Source organism: Natator depressus, chromosome 16, assembly GCF_965152275.1.
Source record: "Natator depressus isolate rNatDep1 chromosome 16, rNatDep2.hap1, whole genome shotgun sequence".
Classification (NCBI taxonomy): Eukaryota; Metazoa; Chordata; order Testudines; family Cheloniidae; genus Natator; species Natator depressus.
The window spans coordinates 1,357,629-1,374,190 of NC_134249.1; the positions used below are offsets into that span (position 1 = coordinate 1,357,629).

General features: G+C 54.6%; 1 protein-coding gene across 1 annotated transcript in view; it reads left to right on the top strand.

The window, feature by feature from the left end:
- Window positions 1–14,500, top strand: part of WDR31 (WD repeat domain 31) — a 67,710-nt gene extending 53,210 nt beyond the window's left edge. The window contains exons 8-11 of the mRNA XM_074973612.1: window positions 4,912–4,979; window positions 6,158–6,299; window positions 7,455–7,617; window positions 11,709–14,500. Coding sequence (XP_074829713.1) covers window positions 4,912–4,979; window positions 6,158–6,299; window positions 7,455–7,617; window positions 11,709–11,869 — 534 coding nt within the window. The 3' untranslated portion in view covers window positions 11,870–14,500. The remainder of the gene's footprint in view (window positions 1–4,911; window positions 4,980–6,157; window positions 6,300–7,454; window positions 7,618–11,708) is intronic.
- Window positions 14,501–16,562: the final 2,062 nt, after the last annotated feature.

The window sequence follows — 16,562 nt, forward strand, 5'->3', positions numbered from 1 at the left end:
TGCAAGGAGGCCAGTGGTGAGTGGGCGCATTCTCTGCCCCTCCAGATAATGCAAAAACCGCAGAGCATGTGGCTGGTACCTGGGAGGTGTCTATCCCGGGTGTACTGCATCATTTGCTTCCCAGGACTTTGTCTGGCCACTTCTGCCAGCCTAATATCCCCCTGGGGAAACCCAGTGGTGCAGGTGTAACCCAAAGCTCCAGGACATGGGCCCTAGCTTTCCAGAATGACTAAGGTGAATTCTAGAAGAAGCCTTTCACACCAGCTCCCTGCTTGATCACCCAGGAATCCCGGCAAAAGTCCTAAGCCTAGAGCTCAGGCCATTGGATCAGAGGCAGCCTGGAGTGAATGGGTGCAACTGCCTGGGGGAGCGTGGGTCACACTCAGCAGTGACTTCCATGCTGAGGAAATTGAATGTGTCCTGGGCACCTTGGACTTGTCAGAAGTGAGGTCCCTGCCCCAGAGTGCTCAGTGGACAAGGCAAAATGGGAGGAGCAAGAACACAACAGCATTTTAGCGTAATCCTGCACACATCCCAAGAGCAGGAAGAGACCCCAGCAGGAGGGTGTGAGGTAAAGCAGGCTTCAGCTTCCATTCCATCATCTCCGCACTTCAGTTCCTGCACCGGTGGCATCTACTTGCAGCACACGTGCTATTCTGTCACTTCCACCCATTTCTTACCAGTCCCTTAGGGCCCTGCTATAGCGTCTGAGAGCTGTGATAGTGCAACACTGATTTGCTCTCATGCCAGTGTGATCATTGTACGAAGCAGTGATTGTGATAACCCAGGGGTCAGCCACCTTTCAGAAGTGGTGTGCCGAGTCTTCATTTATTCACTTTAATTTAAGGTTTTGCGTGCCAGTAATGCATTTTAACATATTAGAAAGTCTCTCGCTATAAGTCTCTATATTATTGTCATATGTAAAGTAAACAAGGTTTTCAAAATGTTTAAGAAGCTTCATTTAAAATTAAATTAAAACGCTGACCTTACGCCGCCGGCCCGCTCAGCCCGCTGCCAACCTGGGGTTCCGTTCACCTAGGCCGGCAGTGGGCTGAGCGGGGCCTGCGGCCGGGACCCCAGCTGGCAAGGGGCCGGCAGCCAGAACCCGAGACCGGCAGTGGACTGAGTGGGGCCGGCAGCCGGGACCCCAGGCCGGCAGTGCGCTGAGCGTCTCAGCCCATTGCCACTCAGCTCGCTGCCGGTTTGGGGTTCCATCTGCCGGCTCCTGCCAGACAGGGTCCCGGCTGCCAGCCCTGCTCAGCCCGCTGCCGGTCTGGGATCCCGGCCCTGCCCACGTAGAGTGGGTACATACCTCCTCCCTGGTTCTAGCCCATTCTCTTCCTCTCTCTCCGCACTGAGCTGAGGGTGGAGTGCACTGAGCACAGGGCTGGGAGTGAAGGAGCAGGCTGGGGGTTGGGGTGCAGGTTCTGGCCAGGAGCTAGAATGAGGGAGGGGGCTCAGGGTTGGGGCAGGAGGTTTGGGTATGGAGTGCTTACCTGGGCAGCTCCCATTTGGTGCGAGGGGTGCAGGTGGGAATGTGGGCAGGGGGAGTGCAGGAGCTCCCGTTTGGTGCTCAGGGAGGGGGTGGGAATGTGGGGGGTGCAAGAGTCAGGGCATGGGGTGTGGGGGGGCTGGGGGTGAGTGAGGAGGGTGCAGGAGTCAGGGCAGAGGGCTGGGGGCATGTGTGGGGGGATGCTGGAGTCAGGGCTGGGGTCGTGGGGGGTGCAGGGGTCAGGGCAGGAGGCTGGGGTGTGGGGGGGGGTGCAGGGGTCAGGGCAGAGGGCTGGGGTGTGGGGGGGGTGTAGGGGTCAGGGCAGAGGGCTGGGGTGGGGGGGGTGTAGTGGTCAGGGCGGGGGCTGGGGGTGTGTGTGGAGGTGTAGGGGTCAGGGCAGGGGGCTGGGGGTGTGTGTGGAGGTGTAGGGGTCAGGGCAGAGGGCTGGGGGTGTGTGTGGAGGTGTAGGGGTCAGGGCAGAGGGCTGGGGATGTGGGCTAGGGTCATGCGGGTGGTCCCAGCCCCCTGTCCAGAGCGGCTCACAGCAGGGGGCTGGAGGGGATGTGCCCTGATTCCACCCCCCAGGCCCCTTCCCCACCTCTTCTCCACCTCCTCCCTGGAGCAGCAAGCAAGCCTGCTGCAGCTCTGCTTTTTCCCCTAACCACAAGGGCCATCAGCTGATGGGCGGCAGGGAGGGAGAGGAGGAGGGGCAGGAGGGGGGGGAAGAGGGGGGCGGAAGAGGCGGGGGCGGGGGGGAGCTTGCCTGCCCTGCAGCAGCAGCAGCCGGCAGGACCAAGCTTCTTCATCCTGCCCCCGCGGGGAGGGGCGGAGAAGACCGGGCCAGGGCGGGCAGGATTTTTAATGGCACGCTGCTGCCTGCCGGGGTCCCGCCTGGGTTTGGCAGCGGGCGCTGAGTGGGGCCGGCGGCTGGGACCCGGCAGGCAGGAGCGTGCCATTAAAAATCGGCTTTCCTGCCATCCTTGGCACGCGTGCCATAGGTTGCCGACCCCGGTGATAACCTGTTGCACATGTAGCTCCCTTGTCTGCCTTTGCCTGGCGTGCGAGTTAAGGCTCACGGCTCCTCGTGTGAGGCAGGGTATGTCCTATCCCCAGGGCCGGATTAACTTTTTATGGGCCCAGCCCTGTGCTGCCAGCATGCCCTTTCCCCTTGGGGGCGGGCCCGCACCACACCTCCCCCCTGCCCAGTACCCCACCCTTATGTCCAGCACCCCCTTGCCCAGAGACCTCCACCACAGATCTCTATGCCCAGCCCTCACCCCTCCCAGAGACCTCCCCCGCTGGCCTCCCACCACAACTGCACAGCACCCTGCACACCACACTGCTCACCCAGTTCCCCCCACCCGTAGACCTCCCCACTGCCCACCACCTTCCTCACAGTCCCACCATCCCAGCTGCACAGCACCCCATATTCCTGAGGGAATTCTGCACCAAAAAATCAAAAATTCTGTGCACAGTATTTTAAAATTTTGCAAATTTTATTTGTCAATAAATAAATGTGGAGGCTCCAACATGGCAGTGGGAAGCACAGGCCACTGGTTAAATGGAGGTGGGAGTTTACCCTGTAGCCTCACCCCATCCCACCCCGGAACAGGGACTCAGCAGTGAGGCTGCCCCCGAACCTGACACTGTGCAAGGGCCAGGCCTGCCCCAGAAACACCCTGGGCCCCTGCCTCCTGTGCCAGACGCGCCAGGTGTGGGTGAGCAGGCTCAGCCTGGCAGCAGGATCCAAGTGCAGAGGGACTTAGTGTGGGGGTATCCAGGTGGGGGTCAGAGAGTTCTCTGTGGGGCAGTCGGGGTGCGGGCGGCTCAGTGGGAGATCTGGATGCACAGAAGCTCATTGGGGGGTTCCGGGTACCGGGCAATGGGACTCTGCAGGGGATCCAGGTGAAGGTGTTTGGGGTCAGCGGGGGGGTCGAGGTGCAGAGGAGGTGGGGTTCATTTTGGTGGAGGTCCAGGTGCAGGTGGTAGGGGCTCAGTGGGGAGGGTGTCTGGGGGGGCCCATTGGTGTGGTACAGATGCAGGGGAGGTGGGGCTTGTCAGGGTGAGGGTTCGATGGGCCTGATTAACAGGGGAGCCCCAGCTTCTACCAAGGGGATGCCGCATGCTGGGCTCCAGCTTCCCCCCTGGCCCCACTTCCCTCATCCCCTTCTTGTCCCCATCCCATGCCCCTTCCCCACTGCTCCATCTCCTCCCCAGGCTTGGGGGCAGGGGGGAACCTCCCCCCAGCACTCACCGGCGGAGCGGGCTGGGGCCAGGTCACTCCACTTCCTGCCGCCTGGTGATTGCAGGGCAGGCCCGACCCCGCACTCACAGGGAGGCGGGAAGTGGAGTGACCCGGCCCCAGCCCGCTCCGCTCTGCTACCCCGGCTCCCGGACTTTGGGCGAGGCAGGAACCGCCCCCAGCACTCGCCGGTGGAGCAGAGTGGGCTGGGGCCGAGTCACTCCACTTCCCGCTGCCCGGTGAGTGCAGGGTGGGCCCAACCCCTGCTGCAGTCCCCTGGGATGTAGCTCAGGGGAGGGGCCATGGGGGGGCAAGGGGCAGAGTGGGGGTGGGGCTGGGGTGGAGCAAGGGTGGGAAGAGGTGGGGTGGGGGAGGAACAGGGGTGGGGCAGCTTTCCTGGCCATCTCAGCCAGCCGGGGGATTGGGCTGGCTGGGGCCCCTTCTGACTCTGGGCTCGGTGCCGTGGTAAACCCGGTACTGCCTATCCCTGTGTTCCACTGGGCAGGCTGGGGCACTGAAGGGTTAGGGCCATCCCTTAGCCCACCTCAAAATCAGGCTCCAGGAGACTTGCCCAAAGGCAGAGAGTTGAAATGAGTCAGGACTAGAACCCTGAACTCCTGCTTACAACTCCACAGCACAGAAGTCACCAGACTGGGTCAGACTCAAGGTCCAGCTAGTCCTGCCTCTTGTCGTCTACAGCGTGCAGCGCCAGCTACTTGAGAGGAAGGGGCAGGAATGCCTGGAGAGGACAATGTGGTGTAACCTGACCATGAGGAAGCTTCTTTCTGACTTCCTTAAAGGTGGTCATTTGTCCTGAGACAGGAGAGTTTCTGACCCCTCTATTTTGTAGCCCATCTAATGGGACCAGGGACATGTCAATTACCCATAGAAATGTCCCGTTGGGATTTTGTGTTTAATCCTACAAAGCCCGTGGCCTCCATGGTACCCTACTGACCAAGTCCCCTCTCCTCCCTTGTTGCACCTCAAATCACACACTGGCTACTAAGGGAGCAGCATTGATGGGATCCAGAGGTAGCTCCACCCAGCCCTCCTGGCTCCAGTGATGGCTGCTTGGGACAGAGGATGGCTGGGCCACAAGAGCAGTGTATGTGTGGGCAGGGGTCAGTTTGGGCTGTGTTAGGTGGACAGGTTTCTGGTACTACTTTCCCTTCGGCAGGTAACACACCTGTGCTGGGTTCCTGCAGAGCCGTTTGTCATCCAGACGTCAGAGGATAAAACAATCAGGTAAAGCCTAGTGGTGGGGACCAACTGCAGAGGTGGGACTTGGTGTAGTCAGGAGAATGTGGGTGAGGGGTCCCAGAGCTTTGTAAAACCATCCCATGGACAGTGCTAGTGATTAGACCTGATGGTGGGATGGGGGCTGCTAATGGCCTTGGACTGCAGAGTTGCTCACTTGGGTCCAGGATGAGTGCCTGCGCATCCCCAGACCAGTGCACTATGGCTGTTGGGCGCCTTTCTCTTTCACTGGGTGGGTGGCAGTGGCAGCTGTCATTCCTCATCCCATCTTTTGGCAGGCCAGGTGTTTCTAACCCTGTTGAGGAAGTAGACACATCAACAGAGAACTTCATTACTGCTTGAACGGGGCAATAAGGAGGTTATTGTTTGGCGTCTGCAGCACAAACCACAGCAGGGAGTGGCTTTGTAGGCTAGTGAAGTTGTCTCCCAAGCTCTGTTGCTAGAAGCAAACCTTGTGCTAACCTCGCATTTCGTGGGGAGCATCATCTACAGCAGGGTAGCGCACGATCAGGGCACCAGTGCTGTGAGCAGTACTGCTTGCCACTGGCTGGAAGCTATGTTAGTATTTGGCATGGCTTTATCATCGCTGATCCATATTGTTACCGTTGCTGGAGAAAACAGTGAGTTTGCAGACAGCGTGCATGATACGCAGCAGAGCAGGACGGTGACGAGCTATAAGAGGAGCAATGTCCAGGGCTGCCCAGCCCTCTCCCGGGCAGAGGGGGCCACCAGCAAAGAAAAAAAAACAGCATTTCAAAGTGGCCAAGATGCAAATCCCCATGTAGCCGAGCTAGACCTGACCCGTTGTGCTAGGCTTATGGAGCTCGCAGGCTAGATCTCAAGGGAGGAATGACTCTGGCTTGGGTAGAGGGAAGGAGAGCTCCAGTTCACACATGTGGAGCACCACAAAGAACTAGAGAATTGGCAGGTCTGGGCCAGAACACGGGGATGAGTCATGGAGCTCGGGAACCCTTGAAATAGAGGAGGAGAGGCCCAGGCTGGAGGAGTGAAGAGACTGGGTTGTGCATATTGTCATGAGCATGCATCAAAATAGCCAGTTTGCATTCTCTTCTGTAGATTCTGCCCCAGTAACTGGCCAGATGTTGCTAAGAGTTCCAATCACTGTATTAACTCTCCCTCACTTGTTCTTTTTTCCTCCTTTCCAGGATCTGGGACAGCCGGGAGCTGCAGGTGGCCCATACGTTCCCAGTAAAGCAGTATATTCAGACCTACTGCGATGTAAGCCAGGACGGCCGGTACTGCATCAGCAGCAGCAATGGCTTTGGTGGGGAGGGCTGCGAAGCCACAGTGAGTTTGCTGGCTGGGCAGCAAATTGCGGCTTGTTCTAGTCCTCTCCTGAAATTGTTACCTATAGACAGTAGCCTGTCTCACGGGCAGCGGGGCTCAGCGGGTTCACCTTGGTGCTCTGAGAGCAATCCTGCCAGGAAGTGCAGCCTGCACGCTGGACTGGCTTTAGCCTTGGTATTATCTGTTGGGGCTTGCTCCCTGCATCGTGCGTCTCTTTAAGGCTTTTAAAAAGCTTTCCTTTGTGATAACGAATGCTCTGCCTTCATCACAGCGCTGGGATTTCAGCTCCACATGGGACAAGCTTTACAGAAAACACACAGGCAAGCTCCCTGCCCCGGGGAGCTTACAGTCTAAGGCCTGATCCTGCCACCTCTTCAGTCCACACGTAACTCTGCACATGTGTATCCCCAGGACTCTGTGTGTGGGACTCTGTGTGTGGAAGTGATTGCAGGCCTAAATGATGGCTTTAACTGAGACATGTGGCTGTAAGAGATGCCAGGAAAGAGAGAAGTGACGAGCACTTATTAGAGAGAGAATTACCTGTCTGCTCAAGATGGACGCGTCGAATGTAGTGAGAGAATGTAACCTCTTGAAATGTGTACTAATGAGAAATCATCCCACTGGGTTTTGACTCTTTCAGGGGAGCTGATCCCTCCCAAAGCCAGTTGCAAAATTCCTATTGTGTTCGGTCAGTCTAGAGTTTGACTCTGCATTTAAAAATAAACTTGGCATGGGGCTGGGTCCCACAACTGTCTTGGTGATTGCAAGGCTGTACCCCTGCAGCTCTGGGAATGTGGCATACACCATCCCACATCCGCTGCGGGGAGGAGTGGAAGACAAAGGCTGGAGAGCAAACCCAGAACAGGTGTGTGAAGGAGTTTAGACTGGCAACAGGCTGTCTGCCAGCAATGCAATGGGGAGATGAGGGGAACGGAGCACCAAGCTCGTGTAAACCTCCGTGGGTATGTTTGTCTCAGGCTTGAGATACGTGGCCGTATCAGTGTGGTGACGGGTGCTGAGTGAGGACAGCAAGGAGGGTCCTGGGAGATGTAATGATTGGTTTTTCTTTGTAAAGCAGCCAAGCGTGGTGAAGGAATAGTAACAAATTGGTGAAGTGGCCTTCGGGTTGAGCTCTTTGTGTCTGTTCCCTTGCAGCTGTGGGACCTAAGGCAGACAAGAAGCCAAGTGCGTGAGTACAAGGGGCATTTCCAAACCACTACATCCTGTGTCTTCCTTCCCAAGGGTCTAGGTCTGACCCCAGTCGTTGCCACTTCATCACATGACTGCATGGTGAAGGTCTGGAACCAAGACAACGGAGGTATGGCCTCAAAATGTGACTTAGGAGGAACCGTGTATTGATGGGGTGTTAAAACATCCCTCTTTATTCCTCTCTCAGATGGTTGATGGTGGGATACTGAGCCTTTTCCCAGCGGTCCCCAAACTTTGGAGGGTCGCACCCCCCCTTACCCTTGTCCACACCCCTCCTTCCCGGGGCCAGGAGTGGGGATGTGGCTCCAGGTGGGTCGGGGGGACACAGACAGGGTTAAGGGGATCAAGGCTGGGGCCTCAACTGGGGATGAGTCTGGTGCTGGGAGCCATAGGCACCGACTCTGTGGGTGCTCCGGGGCTGGAGCACCCATGGGGAAAAATTGGTGGGTGCTCTGCACCCACCAGCAGCCAAGCTCCCTGCCCCAGCTCAGCTCACCTCACCTCCGCCTCCTCCCCTGAATGTACCTCTCCTCCCCCCAGCACTTGCCTGTTTCGTGGTGAAACAAATTCTGGGAGGGAGGGAGGAGGAGCAGGAACGGGGTGAAATCAGGGGAGGAGGCGGGGAAGAGGCTGGGTTGGGGCAGGGATTTGGGAAAAGGGTTGGAACGGGGGTGGAGTCGGGGCGGGGCAGTGGAGGGTCGAGCACCCTCCAGCAGAAGCCGGCACCCATGCCGGGAGCAGGGCCATGGCCAGGGGCGGGAGTGGAGCTGCAGTCAGGCTGCAGTGGTGGCTGGCAGCTGGTCCTGGGCCAGGAACAGAGCCGCAGCCAGCAGCTCAGGCTGGGAGATGGCAGGGGCCGGGAGTGGAGCTCCTGCCGGGTGCAGAGCTGCGCCGAGGCTGGGGACGGGGCCAGGCGTGAGACTGGGGACGCAGCTGGGGGCAGGGAGGGGCTGGGTGGTGCTTCCTCCCCACCCCTCATGGGGGCTGGCCCCACCACGCCCCCCCCAGACGTTCCTCCATGCCACCATAGGGGGGTGCACCCCACAGTTTGGGGACCTCTGCTTCATTCTGTAGGTCACTGACCCAGATCCAGGGGTTCTGACAGAAATGGCTATTTCGTGGCCTGTGATAAACAGCTTGGACTCAGTTTCTATATCACAAAAATAATGAGTGCTCAGATTTGTAGCCTCGGAACTCAGTCGCATCCTGATTAAAATGAAAGATAAAGAATAGAGTTTTACAGATGAGACAGTCCGGCAGCCGGGAGGACAGGATAACATATGAAAGGAAATGCCAAGGAGTTGTCCCAATTGGACTAGAAGCTGTAATTGCATTTTGGAGCCAGGGCCGGGCGACCAAACATTCCCGCTCACTTTGGTTGATGTGCCTACTCACTTTTGTGACTGGGAATTACAGGCATTATGGGGTTAATCCTACTTGCTTCCCAGCCCCTCCCACCCCGGGTGTGTGATGAGGCTAGGTCTTACAATGATCAGAGAACAAAGAGCAAATACCTCCTAAGCACTATTAGACTGGGAGGGTTGGGTTAGTTGTTGCTTATCTGCCACCCAGTTTAGAGTACAGAGAGAGGAAAGAGAGCTCTGGGAAACAGCTGAATTTACAGCTCTGGTGATGTTAGCAAAGCACTGGATCTTTGGTCATGTGGGGTGTGGTGTTGCCAGAACCTCTTGATGGAATTTTAGCTTTAATCTAGGTGCAGTTCTATGTACATAAACCAGTATGAAATTTAGTTACGTACAAATTCCTGTGGTATGCGGCACTTTTGTAACCCACATGTAGAGCTCAGAGTGTTGTAGAAATGCCATCTTCCCATTCTCAGCTTGATGCTGCGAGGGCAGAGGTGAACAAAACTGCAGAAGTGACTCTCTAGAGACTGGCAATCCTTTTTATATTTCCCATTCTACCGTCTGACTTGCAGGCAATGCATCTACTGTAAACAGGAGTTTGCATAGACTCTCCCTCTGCCCACAGACAGTTCAGCTTCCTGCACACACCCATGCTCATCCCACAGTCTGCTGGTTGTAGAGGGCACTCTGCAGGTGTCTGTGCTGCCTGCCAGCCCTGGCAGTGAAGGAACCTGAGCTCAGGCTGGATCCACGATAAACTGCCTTAATCCTCCTGCATGGATGCAGTGTGTTGAATGGCATTATTGGTATGTTAGCCTCAGTCTTAACCAGCAGTTGATATCTGCACTTGTTTTAATAGTAGGTAAACTAAGACTCTGAGTGCAAAATTGTGTATTATTAATTTGTGTTACGATAGTGCCTAGGACCCCAGTCATGGCCCAGGACCCCAAGCACCCAGGGGCTGTACAGACCAACATCGAGTGAATTTGATTCTGTTTGCCTGTTTCGTAAATACCCTGTGAAAATCACTGCTGGTGCCACTGGGATGGGAGGAGCTGCTACAAATGCCCTAGAAGACACATGACATTAGGCTGTCTCCAGATATAGACGCAAATATTATGCTGAAACCTCCTTCATGTTGGAAATAAGTTCAAGTCTAAGTCATTCAAACAGCCCCGCACACCAGTCCCCACAACCAGAATCAGACCAAAGTAGTGCAGCCCTCAGGAGATTGAACTGTTGTGTGCCACAGGCAGAGAGCCAGGGCAGCTGGTGGGTGACCGAGTTGTGCCAGTGCCCAAGGACCCTGCAATGACGGGGAATTAAATGAGTGAGATATTACCCAGATGATCCTAGCTAGTGATCTGCACCCTATGCTGCAAAGAGGGTGAAAAACCCCAGGTTCCTGTCAGTCTGACCTGGGGAAAATTCCTTCCCGACCCCCAATTTGGTGATCAAATGTACATTGCAAAAAAAAATGTGATAAAGAAATAAGCAGGGGCAGGGCGAGGAATTTGTGTGGCATTAATTAGGATTATCTCCAGAACTGCAGTAACGAATAATTTAATTGGCATTGGAAGAGAGGCTTGTTTTAATGTCCATTGGTGGTGATCAAAATCATCAGGAGATGCTGAATTAATATGACGGCTGACTGTGTGTTCTGCTCTGAGGCTAATGTAATACGGTTGCACCTCCTGCAAAGCAGTAAGGCTCTAAAGTTCTGAGGTTTCTTTCTGAACGTGACCCCGCCCCCGTGCCTGAGAACAATAAATCCAGCAACAATTAGGCCAAAGGAATTAATGTGCTGGTGAAACAGGACGCTGCAGACGAATCACTGTGAGAACAGCACGTTCTGTGTGAGGTGGAAATCTGCTAAACGAAAGCGCCTAAGCAAAACAAATAATCCTCAAGCATAGATCCTTCCGCGGGCTATTGTAACGTACCAGCTATTGCGAGAGGATGTATAGATTCTCACAACCCCTTGTGTAGTGGGTACCTGAGAATGTGTTTCAAACTGTGCCAACCCCGTTACTGTCACAATCAGGTGTTTTTCTGTATCAGTGCGTACTAGGACTGACTCCTCCATTGTCTCAGGCTTGCAGGAGTTTCTTAAGGCTATGTTGGCACCTGAATGGGCTTCAGATCAGCACTCAGAGAGCCAGTCGGAGGCACTGCAGGAGCTAATCCTGAGAGCAGCCCCTGCAAAACAAGCCCTGCAACAGTCTGGAATCCCAGCTCACAATCTGGGTGACCTGCTGTCTCTAAACTCCGGATACAGACTGCACCTGCTTGCCATGTCATCTCCCCTTAATCTCTGTTCCCGTCCGCCACTGCGGGGGGAGTGGAAGAGCAAAGGGATGGTGTGACCCAGGTGGGGCCTGGTTTTGTGCTAGTTTTCATGTATCTGTCATGGGACTGTTGAGCAGTAGAAGCTCTCACTTCTTTGGGTTGAGAGAGGGGCAAGAGGGAACCTTGATCATGTCCCTTTTTTAATCCTAGAAATGCCAGCTGCTAACACCTGGCTTGCAGAGGGGCCCATGGCCACTAGGAGCCCTAAGAAGGCTCCTACAGCAGGGTGCTGTGGCGGTAATGTCAGGTGGGAGAAGTGCCTGACCTGGGAGACAAAGTGGGGCTAGATTTCATATGCTGGGCCATGGCTTCCTTTGAGTGTCATCCCTGTGTGTCTGTAGAAGGGTCCTGTAACTGCACCCCCCCCTTTAAAAAGCCACTGTTTTCTGTAGGTCAGTTGTTTGTTGTCTCACCGGTGAAAATGTACTTCTTAATTACATCGCAATGCATCTGACTGACTGATGCTTCCCTGTTCTCTCCACAGCCTGTCTGGCCACCTTGTGCCTTGATGGATCCGGACCCCTTGCTTCCCTGGCTGTCTGTGACAGCTCCACACTTCTCTGTGCCAGCTTCAACTCGGGAATTCACTTACTCAGGATAAACAGCATTAAAGGGCTGGAGCTCCAGGAGGTGGCAACATTCTGATTCATAGTGACCCTCTCTGCCCCAGACCATCATGGTCAAAATCCAAAGCGGGAACCCCCTCTCTGGTAAAGAAGGCTCTCAGTCACTGGTATTCGTTTCCCGGCTGACTAGGTTTAATGGCCAGGCACCTGTAACGTCCCTAGCCCCAAAGCAGCAACAATGCAGAGCCAGGAGGGTCATCGGGTTCCAGTTTCTGCGATTATGGAAACTAGCTGCATCCATTTTTAAAGCCAAGTCCTAGATGCATTTAGGCCAAATTTTAACTTGAAATGAGCCTTGCACATTTGATGCACAAAATCACAAGCAAACTAGTTATAGGTCTAACACTTGGTTAGATGAGAAAGAAAGACACAAGAAGAGACTCTGCTGAAACAGGCTGCCGGCTTACAGGGAAGTGTGTTTCTGGGAACATCCTGCTGACCACGGTGGGGTAGCCTCCATTCTGTCGTGCAAGCATCTATTCCTTGCTATGCTGCAGGTTTCGTGGCTTTTCTTGTTACAAAGAGCCTATCAAGGAAGGCTTGGATGCTTGTCAGCAGAGGTAAGGAAAAACCATGGATCGTTGTCCCTCTTCCCTTATCAATGTTATGATGGCGTCCCCATTTGTTACCCCCAAGGTCACGCCACCAGGAGAGAGTCTGGTTCACTGAGAAGCCTGGGTTACTGATGCTGTGTGCAGTAGCAGACTGAGGAACAAAGGGACCGTTCTGTTATCTCAGGGTAGAAGCCAAGTACTGAAGCAGCAAACTTGCTACAGTTCTGAAAACCACCTTTCAGATGTCAGCGTGTGGAGTGAATGGCTTGTTTTGGAACATACCAGTGACTGGCTAACTGAATGAACGTGCTAAGGTGTCAGGCTAGAGAAGGTCAGCCCCGTTCTCATTGCTCAGGTTCAGGGTGCTGTTTAATGGAGCTGAACGCTGTGCCCCAAAGTGAATGCTTGTTCCACCACCAGGGCTGGTGTACATGCACCCTGCTGGAAGGGGGAGAGAATTCACGCTCCTATCCTGTCACCAAAAGCTTTGGCAGCAGCTGTGAAGGTAGCTATTTCTCCCCAATCCAAGGGAGAAGCAAGCTGATAAAGAAGACTAATGGGATGGCAGAAATAATGACATGTTCTTGGCACATTGCCAGCCTGTTGAGCAGAAGCCATGGCTGAAGAATTCAGGGAGATGTGGTGCAGGGAGGGCCCCAGAAGAGGGGTTAGGGAGAGTTTTAACTTCCAGGTAAAGCTGATTCTGCAGATGGGATGGCGGGTGTTTTTAACAAGTTTGCCTGGTCTCAGCCTGCCCCTTTTTGCCCTGGTGTGGTACCTAGGGTGATAGCCAGCTTTTCAGTGCAGAAAGTGGTCCAGTGAGTCAGTAACCAGCTCTCAGATGCCTTCCTTTCCATGGGGGTGTTTGGCTCTGAAGTTCACAGTGCTCTGGGGAGAGTTGTCTGTCCAGCACTGGCAGAGGCTTCTTTTCCTGATCCAGTCGGCTCGGAGCTCACAATGCCAGCTCCAGTGGCTGCTGTGGGGTTACTGCTGACTGAGAGGCCATGAATGAGAGCAGAAGTAGGCAAGAGATGTTTCCTCTCCTCTTTGTCAGAGGCTGAAGAGGATGCTTAGTATAATACAGGGTGCTTCTCCACCAGGAAAGGCTATTGAGAGAGTTCCATGTACGTACAGATCGGGCTCCCCTGTGGGGTTTGCAGGGGCTTGCCAGTCTGTGGCTGGCAGCCTGGAAAATGCCGTCTGTGTTGATTAATATCCTTGATTGGTGCTTGATTACCTGGCACTAGGAGCTACGGCCCAGATCACATGATATGGATGATTTGTGCCATGCTGTCAGGGGGTGCTGGCCCGTGGAAGGGTCACCCCCGTGCAGTGGGGATGCTGCAGTGGCACAGAGCTGAGATAGAAACTGCTATGTCACCCCTTCACTGTGCTGTCCAGTGTCACCCACTGGGTCTGACACTCGTGCATTTTCCCTCTGCCTTATGCCTGCCTGAAGCCCTGATGGAGTCTCAGGCTTCCAGCAGGGCTGCAGGGACTCAGCAATACTCTTCCTGCATTTACCACCCTGGAGCAGCTGTGGTGCCAGACACCAGCACTAAAGGCAGGGAGTCTCTTCTCTGCTCCCCAGGCTGACACCCAACCTGCCTGTGGTGGGATGAGGGGAAGCTGGAGGAATGGAAGATGGAGGGTAATGAGGAGAAGAATGGAGAGCCCCACTCCTAACAGCCCTCCAGGCTGCCTAAGGCTCACTTGTCCTTCTCTGCCACAAACGAGCCCATTACCTCTCCTGTAGTCTGCCCTTGGACACCCCCTGCATTGCCTCAGCCCTTCTCCCTCCCCTCATGTTCTTCCCACTGCTCGGAAGGGAGAGATTGGTGATTCTCACTGGTGAGAAATTTCACACGTGGAGCTGCACAAAACTTGGCAGCTGTGCCCCGCCCTGTTTGTGGCATAGGGGTGTGGCCAGGGGATCCCTCGCCAGGGTATTCTCCCTTGGACAGGCCATTGGCTGGTAGGCTAATTGGCACTACCTTAGGGTCCTCTGAGTTGCGTTGGGGGTGCGGCCTGGCAGGCAGCTGGCCCTGGGCTGGTGCCGTCTTTCCCGCTGCTTCCTGAATGTGGCTGTACACTCCTTGGCCAGAGGCGAGGTTCTGTAGATCTGCATTTCCAGAGACAGAGTCTTTGGGAGGGAGGGGACCCTGGGGCTATGGGCTCCTAACCCGTCTGGCTGCTCTCTACGCTGCAGAGTAGAACTAGATTAAACGGGTAGTGCTAATCTGCACTGTAATCCCTAAAATACCTGGAATATTCCCAACTGATTTACTTAATGGCATTTTGAGTTGCTGCCTTATTGGTCCCCAAGGACTTGCCTCTTTGGGGTTCTTGGGTGGCCTGGGAGATCCCCTCAGCACATGTGAACTGTGACTGTGGGGGGGGGGGTGTTCTCCATCATGGCATTAGGTGAAACCCTCCCAGTTCACAAGCATTAGCTGTGTCCTTGCTGCTGCTGTTCCCTCACAGTTCTTGCCTGACAGAGCTGCCTGCTACGTATGTGACTATGGCTAATAACACTTACATAGGTCCACATTGGGAACTGATACCCCAGGGGCTAAAGGCTAATTGCAGGGTCTGGAAGCTGGAGAAGGCTGTCCCCCTTCTGTGGCATTACAGAGCAAACTGTTCCCCCCCCCCTGAGCTCTAACCCCCGTTGTGTTCCCCAAAGGATAGTTTGCTCCTCTCTGTCCCCTCCCCAAGGGTTCTGTAACCCTCTGAGCTTCCCAGTGTTCTTTGTGCCCTTGGCTCCCCCATCTGTAGTGGTCCCCCAAAGACGTTCCATTTTCCCCTGCTCCATGTCTCCTGGATTCACTGTGTCCATGTCTTGCCCAGAGACCCAGCTTTCTGCGGGGTGTTGCAATAAGGCCCTGGGGCAGGGTGCATGTGTGGTCCTTTAGGATCTGCAGGGCATGCTGCCAAGGTGAGCTGTGCTCTGTGAAAACACCGCTGGGAAATGGTGATTGTCAGCCCCTTCTAACTGGGCCAGACCTGATCAGAGTTACGTGCAGCCAGCAAAAGGCACATCTCAAGCTCCAAGACAAAACCTGTCAGAGGCTGAGGTGTGAGAGCTGCTCAAAGGAAGGTCACAAGAACCTCTGCCAATGGAGAGTGTTGGGCAACCTAACAGTGACACCCAGATGTGATCTAATGTGGTGCTTGTGCCAGGTCTAGGGCGATGCCCGCTGCAGAGCCCATCACCTGGGTCCCCTCTGCCTAGGCTGCTGAGACTGTGTGGTGGGGCAGTTCTTGTAGCACTGGCTTGGATTCTGGGCACTTTTTTCGCACAATTATACTTGAGCCAACTAATTTTTTTAAAATTGTCTGAATGCCCACCAGTTAAAATGGCTGCTGGGGTGTGTAATATAGTCTTGTTGTGTAATGTTGTTTCGTGTCTGTCCTCAGTGATCTGTCCTTTCCCCTTTTCTCTGGTAGGGATTTGGATTAATATCAGTGTACAGCACTTTCTGTAGCAATCTGGCAGCTTTTCACTTACAGCACATCAAAGGGTCTTTTAAAACGCATCTCTGATTTATGTCAAACTCTGCCCCTCACCGGGGCCAGACAGTGCACGGGACACATGGCCCATTTCAGGCCGTGTCATGGTTGCTGGGGCTGGAAACTGACCATCCAGGGTTTAAAGTTTTATACTAAGGACTCTACCAATGTATCGTTAAGCTGACATTGATGCAGCATGGAAGTAACAGAAACCCTCCCTCCCAGCTGGTGATCCCTGATAACCAAACCCTGTCGTATGAGTTGCCATGTGAGCTGAGGAGAGGAGTGTTTGGAAGGGATGGGATGCACAGTGAGGCAGGAGACTCCAAGTTGCACCAGTGTAGAAAGGTCACACTTGAGACCTACCTTTGGAGAGTGACATGTTTGTCTGCAAGTTAGGCCAAGATATGCGGCAGTGGCTGTCTGCATGTGGTGGAGTTTAGCAAAAGCATAGATTCATAGATATTAAGGTCAGAAGGGACCATTATGATCATCTAGTCTGACCTCCTGCACAATGCAGGCCACAGAATCTCACCCACCCACTCCTGCGATAAACCTCTCATCTATGTCTGAGCTACTGAAGTCTTCAGATCATGGTTTAAAGACTTCAAGGAGCAGAGAATCCTCCAGCAAGTGACCCGTGCC